General features: G+C 40.7%; 1 protein-coding gene and 1 pseudogene across 2 annotated transcripts in view; one reads left to right on the top strand and one right to left on the bottom strand.

Moving 5' to 3' along the window:
* Window positions 1–19,742, top strand: part of TBC1D9 (TBC1 domain family member 9) — a 150,939-nt gene that overhangs the window by 84,078 nt on the left and 47,119 nt on the right. For both annotated transcript variants that reach the window (XM_053582065.1, XM_053582071.1), the window contains exons 4-5: window positions 17,611–17,839; window positions 18,267–18,528. In XM_053582065.1, the coding sequence (XP_053438040.1) occupies window positions 17,611–17,839; window positions 18,267–18,528 (491 nt within the window). The remainder of the gene's footprint in view (window positions 1–17,610; window positions 17,840–18,266; window positions 18,529–19,742) is intronic.
* On the bottom strand, window positions 7,158–8,111 carry LOC128579866 (putative monooxygenase p33MONOX; annotated as a pseudogene).

Genomic DNA, 19,742 nt, shown 5'->3' with positions numbered 1-19,742 from the left:
GTACATATTTTCTAAGAGGGATAGTCTATTGAATAATAATACTGTATCTACCAACTGTAATATTTAACATTATACATAAATTTAGCATTAACACTATACTTTAATATTTTGTACATATTTCAATTTTGTTAATGGTCCTGATTTTGTTATTTATAGCCCCTCTCCCCATCCCAGTGTAGTTGCAGTGTAGGATTCATTTCTTTAATCTCCTTCAATCTTATTAAACATTTCCATAGCCTTTCCTTATCTTTTATGATGTGAATGTTTATGAAGTATAGATCGTTCCTTTTTTTTTTTTATTACAGTACTTTTTGTTTGGACTTTTGTCAGATGTTTCCTTCTGATTATTCTTGGATGGAGTACCATGTGGGTGATTTTGTGTTCTTCTCACACTGTCATTTCTTGAGGCACCTGTTATTCATCTGCCTGGTGCTGGTGTTGTAAACCCAGTTAGGTTGTTACCCACTTTCTGCACTGTAAGGTACTAATTTTGCCTCTGCAAATAATAATTTTCTATAGGAAAATATTTTAAACTGCACAAATAACCTGTTCCTTATCAAAATTTTCCTCTTAATTTAGTACCCATTGATGACTTTTTGTCTGAACCAATCTTTGCTGTGATGGTTTACAAAATGATAATTTGATAAAATGATGATTTTCCAATTCCAGCACTCTCCCACATTTGCCAGTTGGCAACTATTATTCTCCTGTAAGCAAGAACCTTCTTTTCATTTATTGATCTATCGATTTTTGACACGGACTCATGAGTTCCTATGTTTTTCAGTTGTTTATATTTCATTGCTGGATTTAATTATTTTTGTATGTGCACTATCCCAGATTTAGCTAAAGGGAGGTCCTCCTATAAATCGCCTCCTTTGTCCTTGTTACAATCTCCTTTATTTTTCAAAATACTTCTTTATTTGTGGTATAACAAGATGTTCCGGGCTCATCTTGTACCTTCCCTCTCCCATTTGTTTCCATTTGCTTTCAGTTTTAGGTTCTTTCTCTTTCCTAGTATTGTTCATTTTATTTTCTTTTTTGAATACAGAAAATATTTACAAAAATGTTATTCTCTTCTCTCCTCATCCACGCCAACATCTCTGGTCTTGGGATTTTGTGATGTGGGCTAATCTTACTGGAGTTAGATGATATCTCAAAGGAGTTTTGATTTGCTTTTCTCTGATGATTAAAGATGATGAGCATTTTTTCATATGTCTGTAGGCCGTGCACCTGTCTTCTTCATAGAAGTTTCTCTTCAACCCCTTGCCCACCCTGAGATGGGATCACTTGTTCTTTTCTTGCTAATACGTTTGAGTTCTCTGTGGATTCTGGTTATTAAACCTTTGTCGGAGACTTAACCTGCAAATACCTTCTCCCATTCTGAGGGCTGTCTGTTTGCTTTACTTACTATGTTCTTGGCTGTGCAGAAGCTTTTTAGTTTGATCAGGTCCCAGTAGTGTATTTTTGATACCGCTTCAATTGCCCGGGGGGGTCCTCCTCATAAAATATTCGTCCAGGCTGATTTCTTCAAGAGTTTTCCCTGCATTTTCTTCTAATATTTTTATAGTTTCGTGTCTTAAGTTTAAATCTTTGATCCAGTGAGAGTCTATATTAGTTAATGGTGAAAGGTGTGGGTCCAGTTTCAGTCTTCTGTAGGTCGCCAGCCAGTTTACCTAGCACCTGGTGGGAATGCAAACTAATACGTTCCTTTTGGAAAGATGTTTGGAGAACACTTAGAGATCTAAAAATAGACCTGCCATTCGATCCTACAATTCCTCTACTAGGTATATACCCAGAAGATCAAAAATCACATTATAACAAAGGTATTTGTACCAGAATGTTTATTGCAACCCAATTCATAATTGCTAAGTCATGGAAAAAGCCCAAGTGCCCATCGATCCACAAATGGATTAATAAATTGTGGTATATGTACACCATGGAATATTATGCAGCCTTAAAGAAAGATGAAGACTTTACCTCTTTCATGCTTACATGGATGGAGCTGGAACATATTATTCTTAGTAAAGTATCTCAAGAATGGAAGAAAAAGTATCCAATGTACTCAGCCCTACTATGAAACTAATTTATAGCTTTCATATAACCCAATTATAACCTAAGAATATGGGGAAAGGGGGGGGGAGGGGAGGGGAGAAGATGGGCGGAGGGAGGGTGATTGGTGGGATTACACCTGTGGTGCATCTTAAAAAGGTACATGTGAAACTTAGTAAATGTAGAATATAAATGTCTTAACACAATAACTAAGAAAATGTCAGGAAGGCTGTGTTAACCAGTGTGATAAAAATATGTCAAATGGTCTATAAAACCAGTGCATGGTGCCCCATGATCGCATTAATGTACACAGCTATGATTTAATAATAAATAAATAAATAAAAATGTTATTCTCTTCTGTATTCCTACCAACCTATTAGTTTTAATTTCTCATGATCAACTTCATTATTATCTGATTTATACTTCCTACATTTCTTTTCATAAAAATAAGCAGATATATATATTTTTCCTATTTCCCTTTAATTCTTACAGATAAAGCCTCACATAGGTGAGCTGGTCTGCATTTTGCTTTTTTCACTTAACAGATGCCAGATAACACCCGCATTCGTTTATAGAATTCTTCCACCAGCTTTTTTTTTTTTTTCCTTAGTTAAGTACTCTTTCTTGAAATACTTTTCAGACTTACAGAAGAATTGCAAAAATAGCATATGGAAATCTTACATGGCTTATCCTGGTTTTCCTTAACATAAGCATCGTACCCAACCATACTACATTTATCAAAACTAAGAAATTGAAATTGATCCAATACTATTAACTAAACTACAGGCTTTATTTGGACTTTACCAGGTTTTTTTTATTTTTAATTCCACAGACTTCTTTTCATTTCATGACATAATCCAGGATCCCATGTTCCTCTCTGTTCCTCATTGTCTTTTGTAACTACATATTATGTGTGTCTGTAACATAGCTTCTTCAACCACTTGCCTATGCTTGGCCATTTAGGAAGTGTCCAATATTTTGAAACTACAAATAATGCCACATATGTATTTTCATGCATATGTATAGTTGTATTGTTGGGGATTGTATGTTTAGAGTAAACTTGGAGAAGTGGTATTGCCGCATCAAAGGATACATGCGCGGTTGTCTTGCCGAGTATCTCCCAATTCCCCTCCACGGGAATTGTTCTCTTTCCATTTCTACTGCATGTCTTGGAGCGCCTCTTTCCCCACAATTTCACCCCCAATGTCATTATCAAGCTTCCAGATTTATGCCTATGATGGGGGAAAAATGATATTTCAGTGTTGTTTTAATTTATATTTGCCTTATTTATGAGAAATTGAATATCTTCTCATATATTTAAGGACTTATTTTTTTGAGACAGAGTCTCCCTGTATTGCCCTCAGTAAAGTGCTATGGTATCACAGCTCACAGCAACCTCAAACTCTTGGGCTTAAGCGATTCTCTTGCCTCAGCCTCCCAGGTAGCTGGGACTACAGGCATCCACCACAATGCCTGGCTATTTTTGTTGTTGTTGTTGCAGTTGTCATTATTGTTTAGCTGGCCCAGACTGGCTTCAAACCCGCCATCCTTGGTGTATGTGGCCAGCACCGTAACCACTGTGCTAAAGGACCCCGAGCCTAAGGGCTTTTTTTTTTTTATGTCTCTGTTTGTAAATGTCTGCTTTTGTCTATTGTTCTATAGGACTCAGTCTTACTTTTCTTGAATTTTTAAAAATTCTTTATATAGGCCAGAACGGCCATTGTGGCTCATGCTATCAACCCAACATTTTGGGAGGCTGAGGTGGGAAGATTGTTTGAGCCTAGGAACTTGAGGCCAGCCTGAGCAACAAAGCAAGATCTCATCTCTACAAAGAAAAAAAAGATGTTTAATTATCCAGGAGTGTTGGTACACACCTGTTGTCCTAGCTACCTGGGAGGCTGAGGTGGGAGGATCACTCAAGCTCAGGAATTCAAGGCTGTGGTGAGCTATGATCACACCACTGCACTCCAGCCCGGGCAACAGAGTGAGACCCCTATCTCAAAAAAAAGAATAAGTTATTTATTTACAGGCCATTTGCCCTTTTGGGGGGATACACTGTAGATATTTTTCCTCGGTTTGTCATTTTTCTTCTGACTTGGCTTATAATTTTTGCCAGGCAAAGTTTTAAATTTCTATTTAGTCAAAATTAATGCTTTCTGTTATAGCCCCTGGATATTTTTAGCAATGGTTAAAAAGCCTTCTTTATATCCAGGTTAAAGAGGAGTTCTAGGAAGTGGTCTGACAGAGTGCTTCTCATTAAAATTTAAAAAATGTTTAGTTTTATTTTTTCTATTCAACTAAACATTTGCATGAACATGTAATAATTTTATAATTTAAAAAGGAACAAAAACTACATAAATAGAATCTCTTCTTTAAGGTCTGATGTTTTTGAAAGAGTACATTGGATTTTAACTGGACCATATAAAATGAATGAGGGCCAAGCAGTACAATAGCACATAAAATAGCATCAACCTCTGCCCTTACTCCCACCCTACCCTTCACAATGAGTAGTTTATCACTGCTTTAAGATTTGGGAGTTCAGTTTATACTCTAACTGTATTAAAAATGTTAGAAAAGTAGTGGGAAAAAGGCCGTGTTTGGTGGCTCACTCCTGTAATCCTAACACTCTGGGAGGCCAAGGCGGGTAGATTGCTTGAGTTCAGGAATTTGAGACCAGCCTGAGCAAGAGTGAGACCCCCATCTCTACTAAAAATAGAAAAATTAGCAGGGATTGGTGGCAGGCACCTGTAGTCCCAGCTGCTTGGGAGGCTGAGGCCAGAGGATTGCTTGAGCCCAAGTGTTTGTGGTTGCTGTGAGCTATGATGCCATGGCGAAGGAAGGAAGGGGGAGGGCGGAGGGGAAGGAAAAATTAGTAGTGAAAAAGATAAAAATGAAACTGGGGAGTCATTGGAAAGGACCAGTTTAAAGAATTGGCTTACAGATGTCCCCTTAGGGTCATCTCCTAAGAGGCCATGGTAGCTTTCAAACAGACAAAAGAACCTTGACTAATTGAGAGTTATTTTACTGATAAACCTTGATTTTATGACATCCTCCTTTGATTTCTAAATCTGTATTTCGTTCTGAATTCCTGGAAGTAACGTGAATGGACAGAGTCTGAGGATTGCTAGCACAGTCCTGTGGGAGGGCAGGATGAAAGCAGTGGCAGCGGTCAGCGCGAGGAAGACCGGCATGCGGTGTCTTCTCCGTCTGGGAGCCGTTCGAGGTTTCCTCCGCCAGGCCTCCCTCAAAGGTTAGCTGCTTTGGGGACTCAGCACAAAGAGCTGCAGGAAGAAACCAAAGCTTAGAAGTGACAAGAGCTGGGAGAAATACCTAAATAAAGTAAATAAATCAATCAAACAAGGACCAATTCTGTCAAACAGCCATTCTCACCACTTGTTATTACACCAAAAATGCCGGATTTAATTCCCCTGAAACCAATTATGAGGAGGGAATTGCTATTAATGCAATTATAGTGAAAGAATTTTTACTCGTGTACAAATGCATGGTTTAAGCTTTCACATATTGTCCAACAATTAAGGAAACCCCCAAACTTGTTTTGAGAAGTAATTAACTTTTATAAATTATAAACGTAATAATTAACTACAGAGGCAACTGCAATCTAAACACCATTGTGTATTGTGAAAGTAGTCTCCCAGTACATGTAATTTTGTATTTTGCTCTTTTTTCCTTGACTGTCACCTATATTGTTATATAATTTTTCGTTGTCATTTTAATGACCGAATATTATCCCATAATTGATTGACTTTACCATTTCTCTCTTTCTAGAAGTCATCTTCGTTTCTAGACTAGGGCGTGGTAGGCATAAAGAAAATACAGTTAACACTTTTGTTCATACAGTATAACTTCTCCCACAAGCTGTGGTTTTTTTCTTGCCTCCTTTGGGATAGATTATAAAATGCGGATTAATGAATTAAGTACTTTAAACATCTTTAAGAAACCTTAGTAGATAATTGTCACTATATTAGAATCTCTGTGTGATTATTCTATTGCTTGCTTTTAGCATTAAAGTTGCTTAAATGATTTTTTCAAATATAAGAGGCAGAAGTTGAAGTCTTAACGTTTTAATTTTCTGTCTTTGGTTATGAGATCGGAACATTTTTTCACATTTGCCAGAGTTAATTTTTTCCTTTTTGTAAATTACCTGTCAATGCTCTTTTGCATATTTAAATTTTCATTAGACATCTGATGCATTAGGATTGTATTAATTTTCCAAAGCTATGAGAAGCTGTTGCTTAAAACTGGAATGATGTATTTTTATCTTGTGTAGAACCTTTAGAACCCATGGGAAAGAGATAGAAATTCCATTCCTTTCTTTCATCACTTCCTGTCTACCCAGCTAAAACGTTGTCGGCTGAGAAAAGTTTCTGCATTCTGGACACTCTCTTTTCTTACAGGTGGGAAAGCTGGGAGTGTAGCCTTCTGGGGGTGGGACTACTACCCTGACTGTTGAAATTAGGTGGCAAGGCCTTGTTTGTTGATACTTGTGTATTAGGCCCCAGAGTATTTCAGAGAGATGTTCCTTGGTTCTCTATCCTCGTAAATTCCCTCATATTTAAAAATATTTCCTTCTTAAAATTTAAATGAGCATCCTATAAATGAGTTTTTAATAGATCTTTAGATAGCAACTTAATGTTTTTCTGCTCAAAACATGTGGCTTTCATTTGTTTTTGCATTTATATCACTTCTTTTGTACCTTCTTCCCATTTTGGCCTGAGGTAAGAGCCCTCCTACAGAGGCCCAGGGGAATAGCAAGTGTCAGCCCACTTGTGGGGCTTCCGGTTTTCTCCCTGTTGACTGGCTTTTGGGATTACATGGGTACTATTCATGGAATCTTTATCAGTTACTTTTGTCTTTTCATTCATTTATATGTGTGTGTGTATATATACTTTTTTATACCACAGCTGAAATTTAATCTAACTTAAAGCAGTACAAAATGGCTTCTGGTACAGAACAAGGGAAAATTTTGCGCGAATGTTTCTCAAAAACCAATTATATCTTCAGTTCTAGCCTCAGTTTAAAGAGATGTTTAAAAAAATATACCTTTCCTATGTCAAAACCAAGGTAAAAGGGAAGTGGGGCTCCAGAATCTAGAAGCCAGTGGATGTGAGCACATTCAAGTCACTGGGCTTGAGATTATTGGTCCGCAGGGGTTGTTTCTTCCATCACCGACATGACCATCTCGGGCGACTTGAAGGTTGCTGGATCTTCAGCCACTGCAGTGTCCTGTGCTTGGATCAGTTCCATTGGAGAAGGTTTCTGGGCCCCTTGGTAGGCCTGGGTGGTAAAACTCCCCAAATCATACTTCTTGGTCCAAACAAGCTCCATTTATCTGATGGTTTCTGTCCTTATCCCCAGTTCCAGAATCCGTGGTGCTAGGATTTGGGCCAGGTACGGCTATGGAAGAACAGAAGTGAACCAGCCTCTGGGCCTGTGCTTAGGAGGAGAATGAGGGTTGCTGCTCAGGGCTGATTGGGCTGACACAGCCTGCTTTTCTGCTTTGGTCATCTCTCCACTGCATAGCTTTAGTCTCAGTTTAAGATGACAGTCTGTTACTAAATGGGGCTAGTTACACCAAGCATTTCAGCTGTCCTCATGGTGTACATGTGGCGTGCTTCTGCCACTGGAAGGTACTTGGTCTCCTCTGTGGTGAGGCCCTTGTGGGGTGTGCGGCCAGCATCTCTCAGCCCAGCCTGTGGTTTAGAACACTGAATGCTCTCCTAGGTCTGTTTTGTGATTTGAGAATTCATGATGGCATGGGTAGCTTTAGCCTTCCCCACTGGGACCTTGTCCATACTGTAAATGGCTGATGACAAGGACATGCCAGGGGAGGATACACTGGCTTGTCCTTCCTCCACCTGCACCAGCTCCATCAGCGAGGTACTGATACTTGCACTCTGGAACCACTGGCTTCCAGGGGATGCTGCCCATGACTGACGGAGGAGGAGTCATGGGTCCTCTAGGGCATCATCATAGCTGAATGTCTGCTGGTATATCCCAGGCAGAGACATCTCGCCTGGAGGCCCTTTAGGCTCAAGAGCGGCTACTTCCTAGTTGTCTTGAACCATTGAAAGACTGGGCTCAAGGTGTTTTTTCTACATAGAATTCTGAGCTGAGTCCCTGCCACCACAGTGAAATATGTGACAATTATGCCAACAGACAGATGTTGTCCTGATGCTACCAATTAGCAGATCTTCTCAGGAAGTGACCCGGCCCACGGGTCAGTCGACAGGGATACCTGGAGGAGGGGGTGAGAATGGGAAGGGGCAAGGGGCGCAAAGAATAGAGACAAGACAGGAGTCTGATCAAGTCTCATTTATTGCAAAGTTCTTCCAGGGTATATAAGGGTAGGTGAAGGAGGAGGTTTACGTCACCAGGTATCCAAGCAACCTGACCTTGGTGGAGATAAGTTCCAAACGGCAAGCTTCCAAGTTTCACTCACGTGATTTACGAGAAGAGGCCTGGCATTTGCAGGGAAATAGAAACTTAAGTCTGTTAGTACCGGAAATAGCACTTGGCCTACAAAATAGATGCTGTGGTGTCAGCCTTCCACAGGTCCCCCTTTTTTATAATATTTTTAAATGTACATTTTACCTTTAAAGTTTTGCCAGCTCTCAACCGAGAGGGCAGGGTGACTGTGTCTGTCTTAGGTTGGGACCGCCTTACCATCTCAGCTGATCCTCCTTACCCGTCATGGGATACACGGTAGCTATCTGACCGGGCTCCTGTCTTAGGTTGGTAGGATAAGCAAAGTCTGAGATGAGGGTCCTCGTTACCCGTCCTTGACTAGCCAGTCCCCTAAGTAGTTATGGTTATGCGTTCATCTTCCATAGCAAGTCTGTGATAATGAACCTGGAGGGGCTGCATTTTAATAGCATCAATTTGTTGTTTTATAAAGGCCATGACTTTGTTAAAAAGAAAAGGTCCTAGCGACAGTAATATTAGTAAGCCAAGGAGGGGCCCTAAAAATGGAAGGAGATAAGGTAGAAAGCCATTTAGTCCGCTCCAAAACAGGTTGTCCATAATTTTTCTTCTTCTTTCCTCTAGATTATCTTGTAATTTCTTTATTTTGTCTCGAACAATTCCTGACTTATTTGCATAAAAGCAGCATTTTTCCTGTAATGCTAAGTAGATGCCTCCTTGGTTAGCCGTTAGAAGATCTAAACCTCTTCTATTCTGTAGTACTACTTCAGCTAAGGAATCTAATTGATCTTGAAGATCTCTAACTGTGCCTGATAGGGCTTGTAGATTTTCTGCCATAAGTTGAGATAGTTCAGTGTATTTATGTACAGCAATGCCCATACCGGCGGTACCAGTGGCCATGCCAGCAGTGATTCCCAGAGTGGCCAAGAGAAGGAGAAATTGGATAGCCTTTCTAGAATGGCCAGATATATAATCAAAGGATGGTATAGGTAAAGATTCATTTCCATTGACTATATCTATATCGGGTAGTAAAAGGGCAATAGTACATAATCCTGTCCAATTAGTGGGCAGAATGGTATATGCCAAGTTATTGCCACAAACAGATACCATATCATTGGGAGCACACGGGGAATAAGTAATATTGATGATGTCAGTGCAATAGGTCAAAGAGAGAATGCCAATATCAATAGCATAACTGTCATCTCTATAAGGGGAGACAATACAGGGTGCTTCAGAAAAGACAGGTTGTACTGGTAAAGGCATGATGGGCATGCAGTTATTAGATGATACTTCAATGGAATTAACATTGATAGCAATAGGCATAGATAGTCCTAAATGAAGGCATAACCAGCAATTTTGAGCCAAAGAAGGGTTGGATTGATTAAGTAACCTATGTGTGATGTCTAGCATTTTCAGGGTTTGGGGGTCTAGATTCGCATCCCTATTTTAGGGTAAAGCTATTGGATGGTAGTTAAATTTAGGAGACATGTGGTTTACAATGTTTTCCAGTTGCTTTTGGACTATATTCTGTCTTACCTGATCTTGAGGTCCACCTCCATCAGAGACGTGCACAGGTGGAGTCTTATTCCAGCAAACTGTTTTTCCTACTGTATCAGGACAGCCAGATTGGGCATATTTATTTGAGGTCCCCTGGACCTGAGGGACTGTGTCCCACTCGCCTCCAAATGTCCCCGAAAAATATCTGGTCAAGATTGCTGTAAAATAGGTATTATTATCTGTACCAGTGCATAGTTGAACCTGGTCATAACAGGTATTATGTACAGATGGATGGAATTCTATATAAGGGCATGGTCCAGGCTTGTTATTAAAGTGGGGATAATTTTAGCCTTTTTGCTACAGACCCATGCCTGTGTTCCACGAACACCTTGTCTCATTACTAAGTATGCTGTTTTATCACCACAATCTACATTTAGGAGAGGGGTTGTCTCACCATTCCAGGTGCCACCACGGCACTCGCAAGGAATACCAGTTAATTTTTGTAAGAGTGCCCGAGCCTCATGGGGATTACCGAACCACGTTCATTTTTTCGTATCAAGAGAGAGATTTCCAGCAGTAGCCATATCCAGGTGCTCATAGTTACCTGCAAAGGAAAGAAAGCCTTTTCAGGGGGTCTCTTGCTCCCTAGATTTAGAGGTGATGATGTTATCTACTTGTTTGACCAGTCGTTCAGGTAACCATCGTGCTGCTTCTATCTTCTGTGAATATATGCATACTGCACCTCTACCCCAAATTAAAACCGGATCAGGGCCATGCCATTTATTATCTAATGGATCTTTCCATAGGGCAGTGGCAAAATCCCGTTTAATATCTGGGTGCCAGAAGTGGTCTGCTGCAGAGCGGCCGTCTTGGTCCAGTGTGAAAAAATTTAAAATGAGCAATGAATGGGATAAGAGATTTCTTGGGGACCCCTTAACGGTACCATTCCCCCTTCTTTATTTTTTCTAGAGTGTTTTTAAGAGATAGGTGGGCACGTTCTACTATGCCTTGTCCTTGTGGGTTAAATGGTATGCCAGTGACATGTTTGATACCAAGGTGTTTACAGAAGGTGTTAAATGCATGTCCTGTGTATCCTGGACCATTATCAGTTAATTTGTTTAGGGGTGCCTAGTACAGCTATGGTGGCTAGTACATGGGCAATGACATGTTTGCCGGCCTCCCCTGACTGGCCAGTGGCATAAATAAATCCACTGAAAGTATCTATGGTTACATGAACATACTTGAGTTTTCCAAATTCAGGTAGGTGAGTAACATCCATTTGCCAAATGGCATTGGGTATGAGACCTCGAGGATTTACTCCTAGATGGGGAGTAGGGAGTAGAATTACACAAGAAGGGCATTGCTTTACGATGTGGCGGGCTTGTTCCTGGGTAATTTGAAACATGAGTCTAAGGGTGTGAGCGTTTAGATGATGTAATTGGTGAGCAGCGGAGGCTAATGCGATCCGATCAGGCTTTGTGGTGGTTTGGGCAGTATAGACTAAGTGAGTGGCTCTGTCTGCTCTGTGGTTACCATTAGTTAGGGGGCCAGGTAAATTGGAATGAGCTCTAAGGTGTCCAATAAAAAAGGGGAGGGTCCTTTGGTGTATAAGATTTTGGAGTTGCAAGAAAAAGGTAGCAATTTCTGATACATGTTTGATTTGCGCTTCTGTCTCTAATAAGGGAACTGAATGAGCTAAATAAGCACTGTAAATATTCAAAGCTCAATTGGGAAATGCGGAGAAAACTGCGATAACTGCTTGAAGTTCTACAATTTGTGCAGAATTTGATTTTACCTGAAATTGTACAATCTCTGTATTAAAGATGTAAGCTGCATGACCAGAAGAGGAGCCATCTGTGAAAACTAATAAGGCATTGGGCAATGGGGAATTGGAGGTTCTTGTGGGAAATACAAAGTTATGTGTACTAATAAATTGTAATAATTTATTGGGTGGATAATGATTGTCAAGTTTACCTGAATAAGAAGCACAAGCAATAGGCTAATGTTCTGTAGTTTGAAATAACCAATTAATTTGTGCCTGAGAATAAGGCTGTATAATAATATCTGGTTCTTTACCAAAGTATTTTTTACTATTTTCCCTTCCCATAATGATGATATCTGTGACAGCCTGATAATAGGGATAAATAACTTTCGTGGGAGAAGCAGGTAAGTGGATCCACATTATGGGGGCAGTTTGCCAAACTACTGCTGTGGGTGTAAGAGAAGTTTTACAAATGATGTAGCTCAGGGGCTGAGTGTAATCTATGGTTATAACAAATTGTGAATGAATAGCTTGTTGTACTAATGCTAAAGCCTGACGGCCTTCTTCTGTTAATGTTCTAGGAGAATTGGGGTTGCTATCGCCTTGTAAAATAGCAAATAAAGGTTTTAAATCCCCTGTGGTTAGTTTTAAGTAAGGTCTAAGCTAGTTTATATCCCCTAAGAGCTTTTGAAAATCATTTAGTGTTTTTAATTTGTCCAATCTGAGGGCAGCTTGAGTATTAGTAATTCTGGGTCCAGTTAGGTGGAAACCAAGGTAAAGGTAGGGATCTTTTAGCTGAACTTTTTCTGGGGCTATTTGAAGTCCCTGGTTTGTAAGGGAGGATGATAAATTACTGTAACATAGTAAAACCTGCTGAGCATTCTGTCTAGCAATAAGAATATTATCTATATAATGAATGATGTACATGGAGTTCCAGCGAAGCCCAGTTTCCTGAATAGCTGCGGCAACAAATTTTTGGCATAAGGTGGGGCTGTTGGCCATGCCCTGTGGAAAAACTTTCCATTGGAATCTTTTCATAGGTTCTTTGAAGTTAATAGAGGGGAGACTGAATGAAAATCTTTTTTGATCTAATGGATGGAGTGGTATAGTGAAAAAACAGTCTTTAAGATCAACGATAATTTTATAGTGACCAAGAGGGATGGCCACAGGAGTGGGTAATCCTGGTTGCAACGCCCCCATGAGGACCATACTGGAGTTTACAGCTCTTAAATCTTGTAATAGTTTCCATCACCCTGATTTCTTTTTTATGACAAAGATTGGAGTGTTCCATGGGGAGTTGCTTTCCTCTATATGCCCAGCTTTTAGTTGTTCCTGCACTAACTGCTGAGCGGCTTCTAATTTTTCTTTTGAGAGGGGCCATTGATCAACCCATACAGGCTCGTCACTTTTCCAAGTGATCCTATCTGCATGGCGTGCAGGAATGTCAATAGCCCTTAAGATAAATTTCCTAGCCCTTTTTTGTCTGTTTTTCCGGTAATTTATAGAGGGCTGGGAATGCCTGATTCCTCTCTGTTTGATTCCTCATCACTCTCTAGTGAGATAAGATCTTCTTGCTCATTAAGCTGATAGCTAGGAGGAGTGCCTCCAGCAGCCCCAAAATCCTGGGACGGATCTTGGAATTTAATATCCTTTTTTTTTGTGGTGATGTAACAGTTCTTCTCCCTTTTTTATGACATCTGCAACTGCAGGACAAACACTACGATAGCTAATAATATCGGTAATGAGATTCCAGTATGAGAAAGCAGTGACTGGTATTTTTTCAGGTGCAAATATCTGATAAAAATCATTTAAAGCATCACCTACTCTTTTCCATCTTTTCTCGTCTATGGTTCCTTCTTGAGGAAACCAAAGACAGACTTCTTTTAAGAAGTCAAAAAATTGAAATAGCTGTTTAATTTTGACCTTTACTCCTCGCGTCTTGAGTGCATCTCTTAACTGTTCCACAAATAACTCATGCTGACTGACTTCTTGCCCCATGATCGCTACTACTCACCGAGATCCTCGTTCCAGCTCAGCAGGCTACTGCGTGGCCAGGTCCCGATGTTTCTCTGAGCTGGCCGGCTGCCTCCAGTAGCTTCTTCACCATTTTCCCTCGTATCCAGGTCCCTGGTCGGGCTCCACGTGATCCGGCCCGCGGGTCAGTCGACAGGGATACCTGGAGGAGGGGGTGAGAATGGGAAGGAGCAAGGGGCGCGAAGAATGAAGACAAGACAGGAGTCTGATCAAGTCTCGTTTATTGCAAAGTTCTTCCAGGGTATATAAGGGTAGGTGAAGGAGGAGGTTTACGTCACCAGGTATCCAAGCAACCTGGCCTTGGTGGAGATAAGTTCCAAACGGCAAGCTTCCAAGTTTCGCTCACGTGATTTATGAGAAGAGGCCTGGCGTTTGCAGGGAAATAGAAACTTAAGTCTGTTAGTACCGGAAATAGTACTTGGCCTACAAAATAGATGCTGTGGTGTCAGCCTTCCACAAGGAAGAGTCCATCTAGAGGTTCCATTCACCTGCTGCCACCATGGAGCTGCCTACAGCTTGAAGTCTGACACTAAAGTGGCTCCAAGGACCCACATGTCCCAAAAGATTATGGTGCAGTTGGGACTGTGGGAGAGCTGTGGTGACACTGAAGTTTCTCCGTAGGCCAGGAGACACTGGCTGCCAGGCTGGCTGGCAACCGTGGTGATAATTCTTACATATTTTTCTTATATATTTTATACATATCTGGTTATCATATCTTATGTATTTTCCTCTAAAGGCATTGACAACTTTGAAATGTCACCTAGGCTACAGGTGTATTGCCAACTAAGGAAGGTGTTTTTCATCCCTGTTCCCTCTGAACTGACTTCTTCTTCCCACCAAAGGTTCAATGCCCTCATGCTGCCGCCCTTATGAAGTTCATTATGTACCACTCTACCAGTGTCTGCTCATCCCCTGAAGAGCCTAGGTCCAAAACTGCTCTCCCCTGGCCTCCATCGAGCACAGCATCTTTGTTCTGTCAGTCAGTAGAATAGTATGAAAGTAAGTTAGAGGAAAACGCCTTATTTGAGATATTCTCCTACGGAAGCACATTGCCATTGTGTGCCAGCCATACTTCCCTCCCGGATGACAAAAGAATAGGAACCGTTAACTGGGTACCTTATTTCGTAAGCATTGTAACGGAAACAATTTTAGATTTAGAAATCTGCAACTCTGGATTATAAAGACTAATATATAGCCCCTTAAGATACCTTCTTATTTGGAAAAACAACATATACTAATTTAATAATATTTTATTGAATATCTTTTAGGTGCTAAATACTGGTGACAAGCAATATTCAAGCCTCAGTGAGTAGGACACCAGCCACATACACTGAGGCTAGTGGGTTTGAGCCCAGCCCAGGCCTGCTAATGAACAAAGACAACTGCAACCAAAAAATAGTGGGCTTTGTGGTGGGTGCCTATAGTCCCAGCTGCTCGGGAGGCTAAGGCAAGAGAGTCACTCAAGGCCAAGAATTTGAGGTTGCTGTGAGCTGTGAGGCCAAAGCACTCTATGAAGGGCAACATAGTGAGACTCTGTCTCAAAAAAAGACACTATCTTTATCTTTGGAGCTCATTTACTGCTAGAGGGACGTAGAAACAAGATGTATTTCACCAACATATAAATTAAGACAGCATAGAAAAAGGAGTGCTTAGACCTATTTTGGAATTTTGTTAGTTGCACAGGGAATTCGGTATTTGTGCTGAACTTGGAAAGCTTGATTGGGAAGATCAAGAAGAGATTTTATGGCGTAAGATTCAGTGCAGGCTTCTTTTCTTTCTCACTGACAACTTACGGGAGTCTTTAAGGTGGGAATGCTATTATCAGATTTCTGTTCTAGAAAATGGCCATGCAAAATATATCAGAATCTGGAGAGTGTGTTGATGGGATGCGGTGTGGATTGTGCAGAGGGAGTTAGGGATGGTTTCCTGTTAGAAGAACAGGTTGGAAACTTGTCTTGGGGTTGTGTTTGCCCACTGTTTGCTGTTAGAATTATTGTTTATATGCTTCCTTTTAACTGGAATTTAATAGTGACAGAGATTGTGGGAGACTAAAGCTCTCTCTCCTGCTATTATGCCTCATTACCACAACTGCCAACAACAGAATAAAAGGTCTGGCAATGGAAATAAAGTTCAGGAAACAATTTCAGTATATTATGCAGAGAGAATCAACAGTACTTAATGAAGGGAAAAAGAATCTTGGCTGGGAAAAGGTTCACAAGAAGGTGAAAATTAAACCAGACTTTGGGGCTTGGTAGGATTAACCAAAGGATAGTCTGATTCTGGATTTTAGGCAGGTAAAAGGGCAAGAAGGTTGTCATGTTCAGGCCCTCAGGATGCCTCAGGCTGGCCGAGGCAGTTACTAGTGGGAAATTTTGTGCGGCTTTAGTACAAAGAGAGGAAAGGTTATGATATTGTTTGGATCAAAAATGTATATGGTCTAGAATTTTAGATTTATACTGGTGGTAGTGGGGAACCACTCAGGATTTTGATAATAAGAATTTTGCAGTCAAAACCAATATTAGGAAGATAAATTTTTAAGGAGCACCCAGGATATATTGAAAGCTTTAGAGCCCAATGCAGATATTCCAAGTATGACGCAGTTGCAATTTTTTACTCGTAGGGTATGGAGGACTTAGGGTATCAATGAGAATTTGAGAGGTTGTCCAGGTTCACACGGATAGAAAGTGATACTGTCAGGACCTGAACTCAAGAATTCTTTGCTTTGGGCGGCGCCTGTGGCTCAGTCGGTAAGGCGCCGGCCCCATATACCGAGGGTGGCGGGTTCAAACCCGGCCCCGGCCTAACTGCAACCAAAAAATAGCTGGGCGTTGTGGCAGGCGCCTGTAGTCCCAGCTGCTCGGGAGGCTGAGGCAAGAGAATCGCTTAAGCCCAGGAGTTGGAGGTTGCTGTGAGCTGTGTGAGGCCACGGCACTCTACCGAGGGCCATAAAGTGAGACCCTGTCTCTACCAAAAAAAAAAAAAAAAAAAAGAATTCTTTGCTTTAAAGGTCATGCTTTTCCAGTGCTATCTTGAAATCAGAGAAAATGAGGATGAGGCAGGAGGAATTTGACAATTACAAAGTCAAAGATGGAATTCAAGAAAGCATTATCTATCAAGATATATAAGTAGAAGCTAATTTTCAGGGAATTACAGAGGAAATGAATAACAATGAAAAGACTTCTTAAACTATTACTGTAATGATTGAATAGTATGTTAAGCTAATTACTTCCTATGCAAATATTTCATTTCCTGTCTAACTGTCCAAAAGTCCTGTGTCTGATACAACTTTTGCTGTCATCCACCCCTTTTCTGCTCAAGGGACTACTTGTTTCATTTCTTCTTTTTTAGGCTCCCCAATGTAGTGGTTGGTGGCCAAGCGTCATGTGACATGTGTTTGGTCAGTTTTTCTTCTTGGGTTCATTCCATGATGAATTTGTGTTGATTTTGACAAAGGCAAAAATTGACCTTTGGAATGACTCTATCCTAATAAGCTTAGTAAACGCAATAAAACTAGCAAAATCTGTACATCTTCTCACTTGCAAAATAAAACTATGGGTTCATTCCAAATGAGTGTAATAAAATAATTAACAAAATAAACATATGATAAAATCTTATATTGTCATTTAAAAATCTTTTAGTAAACAAAGGCTATTTGTTAATTGGCTTAGAATCAGAGAGTCAACCTTTGAAACCTTTAATTCCTTGAATTAAAGAATTTATTTATTTCTTTTTAAATTCAAGCCTTAGGAATTTTTTCTTTATTCCAATGTGTACGGCTCTTGTCATATTGATGCCAGTTGTATGCCTCATGTGTTATCTTTGATCAGGGCATCATTGCAGAATATAACAAAATCAATGATGTAAAGGAAGATGATGACACAGAGAAGTTTAAAGAAGCCATCGTGAAATTCCACAGGCTGTTTGGGATGCCCGAAGAAGAGAAACTTGTCAACTATTACTCTTGCAGCTACTGGAAGGGGAAGGTCCCCCGTCAGGGTTGGATGTACCTCAGTATTAACCACCTTTGCTTTTATTCTTTTCTTATGGGAAGGGAAGGTAAGTTATCTAGAATTTCAAGAGGAAACTTTGTAAAGTCTCCCGCAGTTTGCCCTGAACTCATTAAGTCACATCAAAATATCAAAATTAAATTTGTAGTTATAACTGAGTCAATACTATTTATTATTTAATAAGTGAATCCAATTATTTTCAATTCAGTATCTGTAAAGAAATTTGTCATTAAGTCGTAAAGATTCACTAAAGATATGTATAATGAATTGAGTAAATGTGGGCTTAAATCTATAATAATTCTGAACTCAGGATGTATATAGTCTGGATTTTTCTCCTAAAACTAACAAACATACATTGATGGGTTTACAAACCCAAAGGCATTGAGTGGAATTGGGAAGTGGGTCTGTGAAACTGCAGTATCTTGAAAGGATTTTCAGGGTTCCGGTGTTGACCCAGCCTTGTTCCCTGTGCTCAGCCAAACTGGTAATCCGGTGGGTGGACATCACCCAGCTTGAGAAGAACGCCACACTGCTTCTGCCCGATGTGATCAAAGTGAGCACACGGTCCAGTGAACACTTCTTCTCTGTATTCCTCAACATCAATGAGACCTTCAAGTTGATGGAGCAGCTCGCCAACATAGCCATGAGGCAGCTCTTAGACAATGAGGGATTTGAGCAGGATCGCTCCCTGCCCAAACTGAAGAAGAAGTCTCCTAAGAAAGTGTCTGCTCTAAAACGGTGGGTGATAGAATGTTGAGTCTTCTAGACTTCAGATATGAAAAACCCATTCATTCATTCCTCTTAACCCTTTCTGAGAAACATCCAGGGTCTGAATAGTTTTCTGGGTAGATACGCAAAACTGAAGACCTGCCCGAGGTACTCCCAGTTCAGTCAGTGGGACAGATGTGACCTGCTCCAGCACAATGTGATGGGATCCCTTCTGGTCCTACGTACAGAGTACCATGGGTGCACACACAGGCAGGGCCAGAGTGGGTAAGGAAGGCCTGTCAGTGGAGGTTGCGTGAGCTGAGCTCTGAGGAGGTCGTAGAAGACACCCATGCAGGTATAGTAGGGTGGGTTTTCCAGGCAGTAGGAAGAACGCAGTGGGGGAAGCCCAAGGAAGAACAGAGAGGAAAGTAAGTCCATCATGTGGCTGGGAGGTGGCAGGGGTAAGAGAAGCTGCAGAAAAGCCTGGAATGTGGGAATGGAGCTAGAGAGAAAGATGATGGCCTCTAAAATGTGACTATGTGTGGAATTCTCTTTCACTGAAATGGGGAATGAGAGAAGGAAGAGTATGTCCAAAGGATATGATAGCTCATATTTGATTATGTTGACTGGAGTTGCCTGAGGACATCTAGTTGGAGATTGTCCAGTAAGCTAAACAAAATTGGGAATCATTGGTGTGGTGAATAGGTAGTAGATGGAGTCTGAAAAAAGGTTGTTAATAAAGATGTCTTTGGTGATTTGAGATGTGTTTTGGCAGAGGAGTAGGGGATAAATGCTGTTACTTCAGTGGGCCAAATAGCAAATAAAAGGAAAAGGAAGGGAGGGAGTTAGGCTTTTTCAAGAAATTCATCAATGCTCGGCCAGATACAGTGGCTCATACTTGTAATCTAGCACTTTGGGAGCCCCAGCCCTAGAAACCATCACTTGAGGCCAGAGCAACAGAGGGAGACTCTATCTCATAAATAAACAGGAAAATTAGCCAGGCATGATGGTGTGCTCCTGTAGTCCCAGCTACTCAGGAAGCTGAGGTGGGAGGATGGAGTTGGAAGTTTCAGTGAGCTATGATGATGTCACTGCATTCTCTCCCGGGAAACCAAGATAGACCATGTCTCGAAAAAAAAGAAAGAAAGAAAAGGTAGAGGAGAAAGTATTGCTTTTTTTTTTTGGAATGGAAAAGATTGAACATAGGATGGAATGAAGAAGGCGGATGGGAAGAGTTGTTGGTA

Source organism: Nycticebus coucang, chromosome 1, assembly GCF_027406575.1.
Source record: "Nycticebus coucang isolate mNycCou1 chromosome 1, mNycCou1.pri, whole genome shotgun sequence".
Classification (NCBI taxonomy): domain Eukaryota; kingdom Metazoa; phylum Chordata; class Mammalia; order Primates; family Lorisidae; genus Nycticebus; species Nycticebus coucang.
Note: the sequence above shows the minus strand (reverse complement) of the source record. Positions and strands in the feature narration are given on the sequence as shown.